At 46.7% G+C, this 10,754-nt stretch overlaps 3 protein-coding genes across 3 annotated transcripts; 1 reads left to right on the top strand and 2 right to left on the bottom strand.

Moving 5' to 3' along the window:
- Positions 1 to 1,056: 1,056 nt before the first annotated feature.
- Positions 1,057 to 1,551, bottom strand: LOC135813340 (WD repeat domain phosphoinositide-interacting protein 3-like). Its single transcript, XM_065326439.1, has one exon. The coding sequence runs from the start codon at positions 1,549 to 1,551 to the stop codon at positions 1,057 to 1,059; it is 495 nt and encodes a 164-aa protein (XP_065182511.1).
- A 1,005-nt stretch (positions 1,552 to 2,556) lies between these two features.
- On the top strand, positions 2,557 to 8,662 carry LOC135813809 (proteasome subunit beta type-4-like). The gene is made up of 9 exons (XM_065326817.1): positions 2,557 to 2,783; positions 4,118 to 4,194; positions 4,562 to 4,691; positions 5,335 to 5,418; positions 5,838 to 5,900; positions 6,325 to 6,406; positions 7,126 to 7,245; positions 7,620 to 7,708; positions 8,304 to 8,662. The coding sequence occupies exons 1-9, from the start codon at positions 2,647 to 2,649 to the stop codon at positions 8,314 to 8,316; spliced, it is 795 nt and encodes a 264-aa protein (XP_065182889.1). The 5' UTR covers positions 2,557 to 2,646; the 3' UTR covers positions 8,317 to 8,662.
- A 305-nt stretch (positions 8,663 to 8,967) lies between these two features.
- LOC135813808 (BOS complex subunit TMEM147-like) lies at positions 8,968 to 10,616 on the bottom strand. The gene has a single exon (XM_065326816.1). The coding sequence runs from the start codon at positions 10,346 to 10,348 to the stop codon at positions 9,665 to 9,667; it is 684 nt and encodes a 227-aa protein (XP_065182888.1). The 5' UTR covers positions 10,349 to 10,616; the 3' UTR covers positions 8,968 to 9,664.
- Between the last annotated feature and the right edge of the window lie 138 nt (positions 10,617 to 10,754).

The raw sequence follows: 10,754 nt of genomic DNA, 5'->3' as shown, positions 1-10,754 counted from the left end.
GAAGCTCGCACCTGCGAACCCCCGCACTGTCTCTTGGCAGGTAGCAGTTACCAAAGTCAAAGCGTGTGTGCGCGCGTATATTGCAGATGTTATGTGTGCAGTGTAGGTCCTGCTGACCTAGCATGTTATCTAAAAATCAAGAGTAGGTATTCCCACATATACGGGGCTGGAACAAAAGCTACAAAAACACAGCGAATGGTAAAAAGAAGATACAAAATTGTAAAAAATCGATGCCCACATAAACCACACCATATCTCAAGCCTATGTAGAGCGTACAATGTTTACCGAGCATGGCAAGCATCTACAGAATTCCAAGCCTCAAGGGCACGCGTGCTATGTACCTGCATACAACGTTATCTGGAGCAGAGCCCTGTCTACTGCAGCCGTCAGCGTGAAGGCAGTTCCCTGCCACAACACAAAGCATGCAAGAACAACAATACAAAGATAAGCAGCACCCCAAATTGGGAAATATACAGTATTAAATAGGCGGAGGGCATTGCAAATCCGCACAGGACTTTAAAAGATCCCAAGTACCAAGCCGATGGTTTCAGCAGCCATGGGCCACAGTCAGTCATCTACGTAGACACACACAATGTACAGCAGATAAGAACGTCTGAAGGACCAATAACACAATTATGCCAGGACCAGGATATGCCACACGTACTGTAAAATACGGCCGGCCAGGGTGGCATACTGATTACACACGTCATGCATGTTATCTCAGTGTAAGCTTGAGAGATACACGTGTACACTGTAGAGTTCTACCTGCCACACACACACACACACACACACACACACACACACACACACACACCACACACCATCACACACACACACACACACAACACATGTACACTGTTGAGTTCTACTCGTCATACACGTAGCACACACACAACACAATGTCATGTAGGAAATAGGAATCGCACAACAGTGCTTGTGGACAGAATCTACAGCGTGATGCAGCCACCGGGTGCTGAATTCACGAGCTCACAACACATCAGCACAGGTACAGCGTGTACATGTACATGTACTTACCTTGGTCACATGACCAGCACGTCACAAGTCCGCATTCAGGTACTGATTGAAGAAGATAAAGTAGACATTGGGCTTGCAGTCTTGCCCATTCATCAGCTTGCTCAAGTACGCTGTGCCACTGTAGGACAGCAGGAGAAGCTCGTCGTCGTCAAGAAAGTGACAGCGGAACGGCCCAGGTTCCGACATGGTGAACTTCTTGTAGCTGTAGAGAGCGGCCGGCACTCTTGCTAGTGCTCCCGCTGCTGCTGCTAGAACGCCGCTCTGGTTGTTTGACTGCTCAGCTATGTCAAAAACATGAAACGTGCCTTTGTCACTTGCCACCACCAGTAAAGACGACATCGGGTTGAACCCTAGGTAAAATATGGTGGCAGGCTCAGTGCCACGCCTGTACTCATGCACTTGATCAAGACTAAGCACGCTGAAGATTCTGACGAGGGTGCCGTGTGTTGACGCTGTAGCTAGCATACTCGCAGAGGAGTTGAATGCTGCAATGGCAACTTCATGCTTAGCCACCATCAACTTCCTGACCGGTTGGCTGCTGCTGCTGCTACCCGCAGTCCTGTGACCATGTGAGTAGGCAGGCTGAAGACGTTGACTGATATCAACAATTTGGAGGCAACCTGGAGCTTCACTCCTATGCGGAAGGGCCAACATGTCCTTTTCGAGTGCACACACACTCATCGGATTATCTCTTGTTGGAATTTCACACAGTTGGCGCACTGGACAGTCCACTGAGAACAAATAGATCCTGTCGCGAAGCATAACGACTACGCACTCGTGTTGTACTTTCATATTCAAGATTCTTCCAGGCAGCTCCTGCTTGTAAGCGACTGTATTATCAGCACACTTTAGGAAAGCTATTACGCCATCACTCTCAAATAATGGGGTTCGGCCGCCACCAACTATTACCAGCAGCCCGCTTGGATGGACCATATCCACCATTTTGACAGTGCCAGCAACCGTTTCGGGAATGGTTGACACGCATTTCGCCGATCTCGCACAGTAAACGCGAACGCCGTGATCCTGTGTCGAGCACAAAAAGAAGTCTTGGCTAACCCGAAGATCAGCAATACCGTAATTCACTGAAGCCGCAGCCATATTCCTGGTTTTCAACACGATGGGTCGATGGCCACTACAAGCCTTCAAATAGAAATAGCAGTAGAAACTGGCAAATTAGCTTTCACTGGCATAATTCGCAGTCAAGAGATCAAACTGATGCTCGATTCGCACGCACAGTGCAAGCGGTGACAACTGCACTGCCTTCCTCTAAAAGCCATTCTCCTCATCTTGCTGAAATTTTATTACAGTACGAGCGTAGTAAAGGAAATAGTGTTCATCACTCTTCATCACGATCACTCAATTCAATCATAATCAATACCGGTATCTTCACTGACTGCGCAAATGGCAAAATGATCATTCCACACGCGTCACGTCACGCAGCATGTGCTGTGACGTCGTTATGAGTCATGATCTACGTACATGTATAAAAAAAGAAGTTTCGCGAATTCGACTTTTTGTTTTGGGCGCTGCACAACTCGAGCTTTTGCTCGCAATTTTTCCAAGCAGATTTTGAAGTGTGATTTCAATAAAAGCAAAGATCGAAAAGGAAGGATGGCGTTTGCAGCTCCTTCACCAAGTTTCTTTAAAGATTCTAGACCTAGCCCTTTGTGGAGTGGTGGGCCTGCTCCAGGTTGTCTTCATGAGTTTCCCATGAGAACTGCGGCCGACCAGGGTCGACAACATACGACGTGAGTGTTTTGCGGCTTACACTGTTTGTAATTCTATCAACTCCACACAATCACTTGAGTCTTGAGTATCTTATTGGAGGTGTAGTGGTCTTCTTGGCACGTAGGTGTACATGGCATTATGTCCAAGGCATTCAGGCCCAGGGAATAGGCCCACTCTAATTTTGTTGTTACTAGTTTCTGGACTTGACCAGGAACACGCTTGGTTTCGATCTGTGATTGCTATGCACACTGTTCCTCTGGGGCACACGGCGTAACATACACTAGTATAGGGATAGTTGTATGCTAGAATAGCACATGTTGGTGTGCTGTGATGTGTATGCATTGCACTGAATGATCTCGTCCTTGCAGCCAATAGACAATAGGGAGGTTTCGCTCTACGTATTTACGTATGAACATCTGTATGCCGTGCGCGCCGGGGAGCGAGGTCAACTTTCATACGTAAATCTCTCTACGGATTTCCGTAGGAAAGCGCTTTCCTACGTTCGGTCCTCCGTAGGACTTTTTTAAATGTGTTTGCCGGTTTCCGGCTTTACCTGTATCCATGGCACAGTTCAAGTCGCGCGAAATACAAGGTCCACAGCACGTGGACAACTACTGTACTAGTAGTACTGTCACCGTGCCTGTAGGGTAAGCCTTACAGCATGTTTGGGTGTGTTCCTGGCACTCGAGCTGAACCTTTGAACCTTTCAGTTGAACCATGGTGTGAAAGTTGTAGCCTGCAGGCACGGTGACCAGGTGATTGGGATACGCATGAGCACATGACCGCTTATTCAACCATGTTCGATTGGGAATAAGGGCCGAACGCTGCATCGCAGCCTTCTCGGACCAAAACCAGTCGACTCCGCTTCCGAAAGACTACAAAATATGGGCCAATCGCGGTCATCCGTGCTTTTATATAAGAACGAAATGGCGCGTTTAGTAACATTTTGCATACAAATCCCCATCTAGTAGGGAGCAGTCACCCAGTTTTGGTGGAAGTGGCGAGTTCGATTGGGAATAAAGGAGGAAGGGAGCGTCTCAGCTTCCTCGGACTAAGACCATTCGACTCAGCACCCCGAAGACTACAACTGGTGAAAATTTGATTTTATATTATCTTCCCCTTTAACCTGAGCTATAGTTGGTGTTACTCTCCACTGGCTGCGCTCAGGCATAGAGAATAAATCTGTTTCATACATGTAAGCTCATCCTGGCAGAGCCTGGGCTTGTGTAGCTCGGTGTTGTGGTTTTTTTTCCTCCTTTGCCGTATCATTCATGCATCATTCATGCTTCTCTCTTACTAGTGGGTTCTGCTCGTTACTACTGTTTGTATTATTGTCTTGTTTTGCAATTTGCAGTCAGCCCATCACAACAGGAACGTCAGTGCTCGGCATACGGTTCAATGGTGGTGTGATGATAGCTGCAGACACCTTGGGTAGGTAGACTGTAGCTGCATGCGGCCGTCACTTCTCTCTGGTAAATATTACGGTATACATTGCAGCACTAAGCATTACTGCTTTCCTGATCCTGTGGTTGTGTGCTTAGATATACCGTGTAACGGTGTAAGCCAAGCCTCTCGATGAGGAGATTGCACACAAAATGAAATGAAGTTTGTTTCTGTCTTTTCACCTCCCTCAAACTGATGAAATTTGTAAATTCTGGACATCATGCCGGGTGTGACGAAAGAATGTACTTGTACGAAGAGTAGAAGATTGGTGAAAACGCAGCAGGAACGAATTTCTGGTGATTGCTGTCTGTGTGCCGCCTTACACGATGGTATCTGTTCTCTTTGCTCTGCCCAGGTTCCTATGGCAGTCTGTCAAGGTTCCGCAGTGTGTCGCGTGTGATCCCGCTCACCAAGGAGTGTGTCATGGGTTGCAGCGGTGACATTGCCGACATGCAGGAGCTGAAGAGCGTCCTCGAGTCCTGGATGTAAGCGTTTTTTTCTTTTCTCACATTGAACTGCTGTTACATGCGCTTTGCGGACATGTTGTGGAAAGTGTTGCCAAGAAGCGCACACACGGAAAAGCTTGAGTTGGGATTGCATGTACATGTTACGTACTGTCTGGTGCCGAAGAACTGGAGGCTCAGCCACGTAGCCTAGGTCGTTTTTATTTTCATGTACTATGGTCTATGCACAGTTGAGTCGCCGTGTATACATTGGTATGCTGTGCTTGGTGGAATCCTAGCCTGGCCGTTCTTCTGCACTCGACAGTACTGTAGTCTGATGCATGACTTCTACAGCGGGCGATGAACTGCCCGTCCTGCTGTTATCGTGTGCGGCTGGCGTTAGTACTGTATGCATACAGTGTTGCGCCATAGTATGCTTGTCTCTCGGAATTGTGTTATGCCAACTACTAAGTCTGCCTTCTATTAGTGTTCAGGACATAGTTCTGGCGCTCTGGTATGGGTGCCACCATACCTTGGCATTTTCCTTGTGCTGAACTTCTGATCTGGCCAGGCTGTTCGTCTGGGATTTGCCAGAATCTGCTCCCACACTCGTAGAGATTATCTTGCTCTCGCTCGTAATCTGCGTGCATGCATGCGTGTGTCGTGTCTGTTTGTGGTTGTGTAGTATTTTGGATGAGTCGATGCAGTATCCGTACAAGGACAGTGCCCACGGTCTCTTCTCCGTTCTCACCCGCGTCATGTACCACAGGTATGTTTTCGTACACATGGAGAGAAGTACGAACACACATACAATGTAGCCTGTACAACTGGGTTCTTACAAGCTGGATATGTGTGTGGATGGTTGTGATGGTCACACACGTGTGTTCGTACGAAGTAGGCGTGCGTGTGTATGGGAAGGGATATATGCGCATGTGTGTGTGTGTGTGTGTGCGTGCGTGTGTGTGTGTGTGGTACTTTGCGCTACAGTATCATTGATGGTAACTATGATACCGACATTCCACATTTTGTCATATTCCCGTAGTGTGACTTTTCCTGGCGCCCCACCAGATAGTGTGCCTGCTCATATGCATGTGTGTGTGTGTGTGTGTGTGTGTGTGTGTGTGTGCGTGCACGCGCGCGCATGTGTGCGTGCGTGTGCGTATGCGTGGTGTTGGTATTGCATCACAGGCGGTCTCAGATGAACCCCTACTGGAACCATCTTGTGATTGCTGGTGTCGATGATGGTGAATTGTAAGTGCTTGAGTACAGTACTAGTAACCAAGTTCACTGTCCCAGCCTTCCAGCTCATCTGGCTATGCTTCAGTTTGCAATTCTGGCTGTGTTCGAGTAGAAAGAAACATGCTACACTATTATGGATGGATTATAATGTGGAGGGCATGCAGAAAGTCCAATTTTCTGTTGCTGCACAGACCCAAGTTGTGCCAAGAGAAGGCTAGGTTTTTTCCACACTGTGTTTTGCAAGAAAGAGCCTAGCTGGATGGACTAGAATTCTTCTTCCTGATTTCCATGGTTTTCCCCCGTGGATATGCCTAACACACAAAGACTGCGCAGCTGCCTTCTGCATGTGCTGTGTTTTTAATTTTGTATGTACCACTCCTGTTGCTGCTGGTGTTCTTGCTGCTGCTGCTATTGCTCTCTCGCTGATTGAACCCAGTCTACTTGGAGTGGTGGACAAGCTGGGAGTAGCGTATCAAGCACCGGTAGTTGGTACTGGCTATGGAGCTCACTTGGCACTGGTAAGCCACACACATGCAGCTGCTGGGAGTAGTACACTCCACAGTAACTTACCAGGCGGAAGGCAGCCAGCCAATGATCATACAGTGCAACTCCACAGTGTCACATACCCTGGATATAGCATGGCTGTGCTCAACTATCGCAGTATGCAGTCTCTGGCATTGCTGCTGCTCACCGATGACGTGTGTATCCTTTGCATCGGATACTGGTATAACATACGGAATACTACTGATGTTTACGTGCTATGCTGGCGTTTCACTGTGCATATGAATTCTCCTGACGGCATTTCACAGACATGACGAACTAGACTGCCGACTGTAAACCTGTGTTTCTCTGGCTGGAGCATCACAGTATGTGTGCCGTTTCATACCCTGGGTAGGATAGGGCATGAGGCCTGCACCTGGTGCGGTGAAATAGCCAAAATGGACATGCTAGATTCACTTGATAGTAACAGTGAAGCTTGTGGACAAAAGGAATCTGCTAGTGATGACCATGACAGTGTGTGGCATTTGTGTCTGGCGAGGCCGTCCTGATCTTGACCCAGCCCGCCCTGCGGCATGCAGGAAGACGTGTGTACGTGCAGTCGTGCACACCTAGGCCATAGTATCTTTGAATGCTACTGGTGGTGTAGCTTAGCCTCAAAATGATCTGTATCTTTCTTTCATGCTTATCACACGTGCATGTGCATGTCCTGTGCTGCTGGCTGTTGTGCAATGCATAGCCTCTCATGAGATCTGAACTCGAGAAGACTCCAGGTGGTCTCAGCAAAGAGCAGGCTCGTAACTTGCTGGTGCGCTGCATGCGACTTCTCTTCTATCGTGACTGCCGGGCATCCAGCAAGGTGAGAAGTGAAAAGTGAAAACATGTTTCACACCAGGGGAGTATTGTACTACTCCCTGGTTCACACAAGTTTTAAAAGCACCTCTAGCTGTTTCCGCCCTCATACTGTTCGTGTGTTCTTACTATGTTCAGAGAATGTTGAATTGTATGACAAGTCGGCGTGGACTTCAATTGACACAATCTTCTTCTCGTGGCATCCATTCTCAGATTGCAATCATCTGCTTGTGTTTTGATGTGCATTTGACATGTTGGTGATCGTGTTGACCTTCTGGGCCAATGTGTGTGCGTGCGGCTTGTGTATCTTCATGTGTACAATACATGTAAATACATGTAATATGATAATAAATTATCTGCATGTGCCTTTTACATTGGCAGTTTGAGATTGCCACAGTCACTGCAGAGGGTCAAGAGATTGAGGGACCGCTAACGCTGGACACGGATTGGTCTATTGCACATATGGTCCAGTAAGTTGTCTGTAAAGATTTTAATTTTTTTATTTTATTTCACCGTCCAATGGCAAAATTTCAAATTTGACTCTCTTCCAGGTCAGTTACTTACAGCTGTAGGGTTGGTAACCGTGTTAGGTGTTTGACTGCTGGAGATTGTACAGATGTCTCTCAGTGCGTGGACCTCCCCTCCCTTTCACATCTCTCCTGGCCTGCTCCAATATGGTACCATGTAGGAAGGGCAATGCCAGTGAGAATGGTCCTGTTAAAAAATTACAATCTGCAATTGTAGACAATGGAGATTTTTTTAATTTCATATCCTTTCAAAGATGTCACCATACATTGGAGGTAAAGAAATCTGCTCTCCTTGAGTTCCAATCCAGAGCTATAATGCTGCTCAAGTATAGGACATTGTGCAAGTTGTGTCTTATTCTCTTTCCTCTCTTTCTCTCTCTCTCTCTCTCTCTCTCTCTCTCTCTCTCTCTCTCTCTCTCTCTCTCTCTCTCTCTCTCTCTCTCTCTCTCTCTCTCTCTCTCTCTCTCTCTCTCTCTCTCTCTCTCTCTATCTCTCCCTCTCTCCTTTCTTTCGTTTCTCCTTGTGCTTGAACTTTCAGGGGATTCGAATAAAGAAAGTTGCGTGTACGGTGCTGCTGCCTCTTGTTTTTTAATTGCATTGCTGCTGATGATGATGATGATGATGCTATTTTTTTGTCATGACCAATCCTATATTCAAACTGTTTGCACAAACTTTACTGTACATAGTCTATGGTTGCTGTGTTCTTTCCAGTTCATTGCTCAGTTTTAAAACTCCTTTCTTCACATTCCCACACGCACACATACTTTATGTGCATGCTAGCGCATTCATCTGAGAATGTTCATTATAATGGCCAACATTGCACCTAGTCCTGTATAGACGCCACGTCATGCGTTCTGGAGACAAATGAATATTGATTCCAATGTTGTCATTCCTTCACTCCGCGTGTGCATTGCTACTCCGTAGCCAAGTGGTAACAGGCTGTCGAAAGATTGCCTTAATACTACCTCTCCTGATCACCACTACATGGTGACTCGACTTGTTTACAGTGGACGCACCCCAAGCCTATGGGGGGGGGGGGGGGACAGTGAAGCGTACCAGCTGTGCTACGAGGCACCCGTGTGTGAGCCAGTACAGACCGAGGAGTGATGTATTTCCTAAGCGGCCAAGCTATATGCTCCGGGCCTGCATGTAATCGGTCATTTTCCTCAGTGAAACATATAAGTTTTCGAAATTCAAAGAGATTCACGATGCTATGGTTGTTTCAAAATAATCCGAAAGTAGAGGATTAGCATGAGAAATGCAGTCAAAGTGCAATCATACTCTCCAGCGAGTCATTCGGAGGGGGGTACAAACTGGACATTCACGTGTACCTTCACGTGTACCTTGCTGGCACATGAAATACAAGCAGAAGAGTTAGCGGTGGTGAAGACATTATGGTGTCCTGATAAAAGAAATCCTGAGCAAGCCAAAGACGAGCACATACATTATGTACAAGACAGCTGTGTCCATCAACTCCTAGCGCTTTTACTGCGCAAGGTACCAAATCCAACAGGCAATTGCACGATCCCGTGAGGAACATTTGAAATTTGTAAAAAATACTACAAAGCTGAGAAAGTTATGTACAAAGTCGATGACAGGGGTATTATTCTACAGACGTTTCATGAGACATCGCTCAGATAGATCTAAGCAGCGCCTGCTGCTATGTGCAAATGGTGTGCGGGTTACCTAAATCCTCAAATTAACAGAAATGAGAATGTGCAAAAAAGGACAACAAAAGAAGAATGTACTATACTACATATAGTAAGGCCGATAGCTCTGTTGCGATAGCTCTGTCGCAGTATTTTATTGTGAAGAATATACTATCACAACAAATCCACATACTGTGCAGAGTTTCAGAGTTTCATGTCCAGATGGCTATGTCAAGTCTCAGCTCAGCTGTTACTTCGCTATCACTGTGAGAAAGAGGACAAACGTGATCGAGCTGGCAACGACCGAATAAACAAACTTGGCCAGCAATTGCATCCACACGTCATCGGTGAGCAGCAGCAATGCCAGAGACTGCATACTGCGATAGTTGAGCACAGCCATCAGTACAACGACGAGTGGCAGGAAGCGCTTTTTCAAGTCCGTACGCATCCACAGCCACACCAGGCCGGCACGCGTAAGATGCTGAATCAGTCCGATATTGCTGTCCAATGCTGTCTGCACATTAGCCCAGGTAAATTCTGTACCTCTTGCTTGTACCCACAGAGGTAACAACTGAGTACATAGAAGCTCAGCACAGCCCCAGCCCAGGCCAACAGCTAATATTTTCAGCTCTCCTTGACCCGTCACACGTAGACGCTGCATGATCACGTACAGACCCAAAAAATCTAGCAAATCCATGGTACCCTTCATAACTTCCACGTTAAAATCAATTTTACTGTTGCCATTTACACCTTCCGATGATGCAAAGAATGTGGCCAGTACTACCATTTTCACTGCTTGAGTTGCTAGATAAGCAAGTCCCGCTCGCAGACATTTCCAGAAGGCGTTATACTCTGGTAGAGAGGAGTACCGGTATGCAATGAAGTATGGAGCATACGAAAGCGCCAGGCAATTGCCAAAATGGAAGAGAGTCATTGTCGAATGATGGACAATCTACAAAGGGCACTTTTCAGTAGACGATTAATTTTGAGTTGAGGCTGGGTTGGACTGAATAAAATGGAAGAAGCTAGCAGGTACTAGGTATTCACTTTGTCGATTATACAGGACTTCGAAACACACCACCTGCATATGGATCTCAGATTCTCTAACTCCCTGATTGTGAAAACAAGAAGCTGGACTCACAAAATCACAAAATCAGACATGCAAAAAAAGCGCACAGTCGAGAATACCGTGTACGAGAAAATGCATGTGCGCATGCATGATCTGATTGTACATGACATTGTGTGTGTCACTTGTACAACAAGCTTGTGTTGTGAAGCTCCTCTTTTGTAGCTGGCTGTCCTTGGTGACCTGGTGACAGGATGGAAATGAGTCGTCAAGT

This window comes from Sycon ciliatum, chromosome 4, assembly GCF_964019385.1.
Source record: "Sycon ciliatum chromosome 4, ocSycCili1.1, whole genome shotgun sequence".
Taxonomy (NCBI): Eukaryota; Metazoa; Porifera; class Calcarea; order Leucosolenida; family Sycettidae; genus Sycon; species Sycon ciliatum.
Note: the sequence above shows the minus strand (reverse complement) of the source record. Positions and strands in the feature narration are given on the sequence as shown.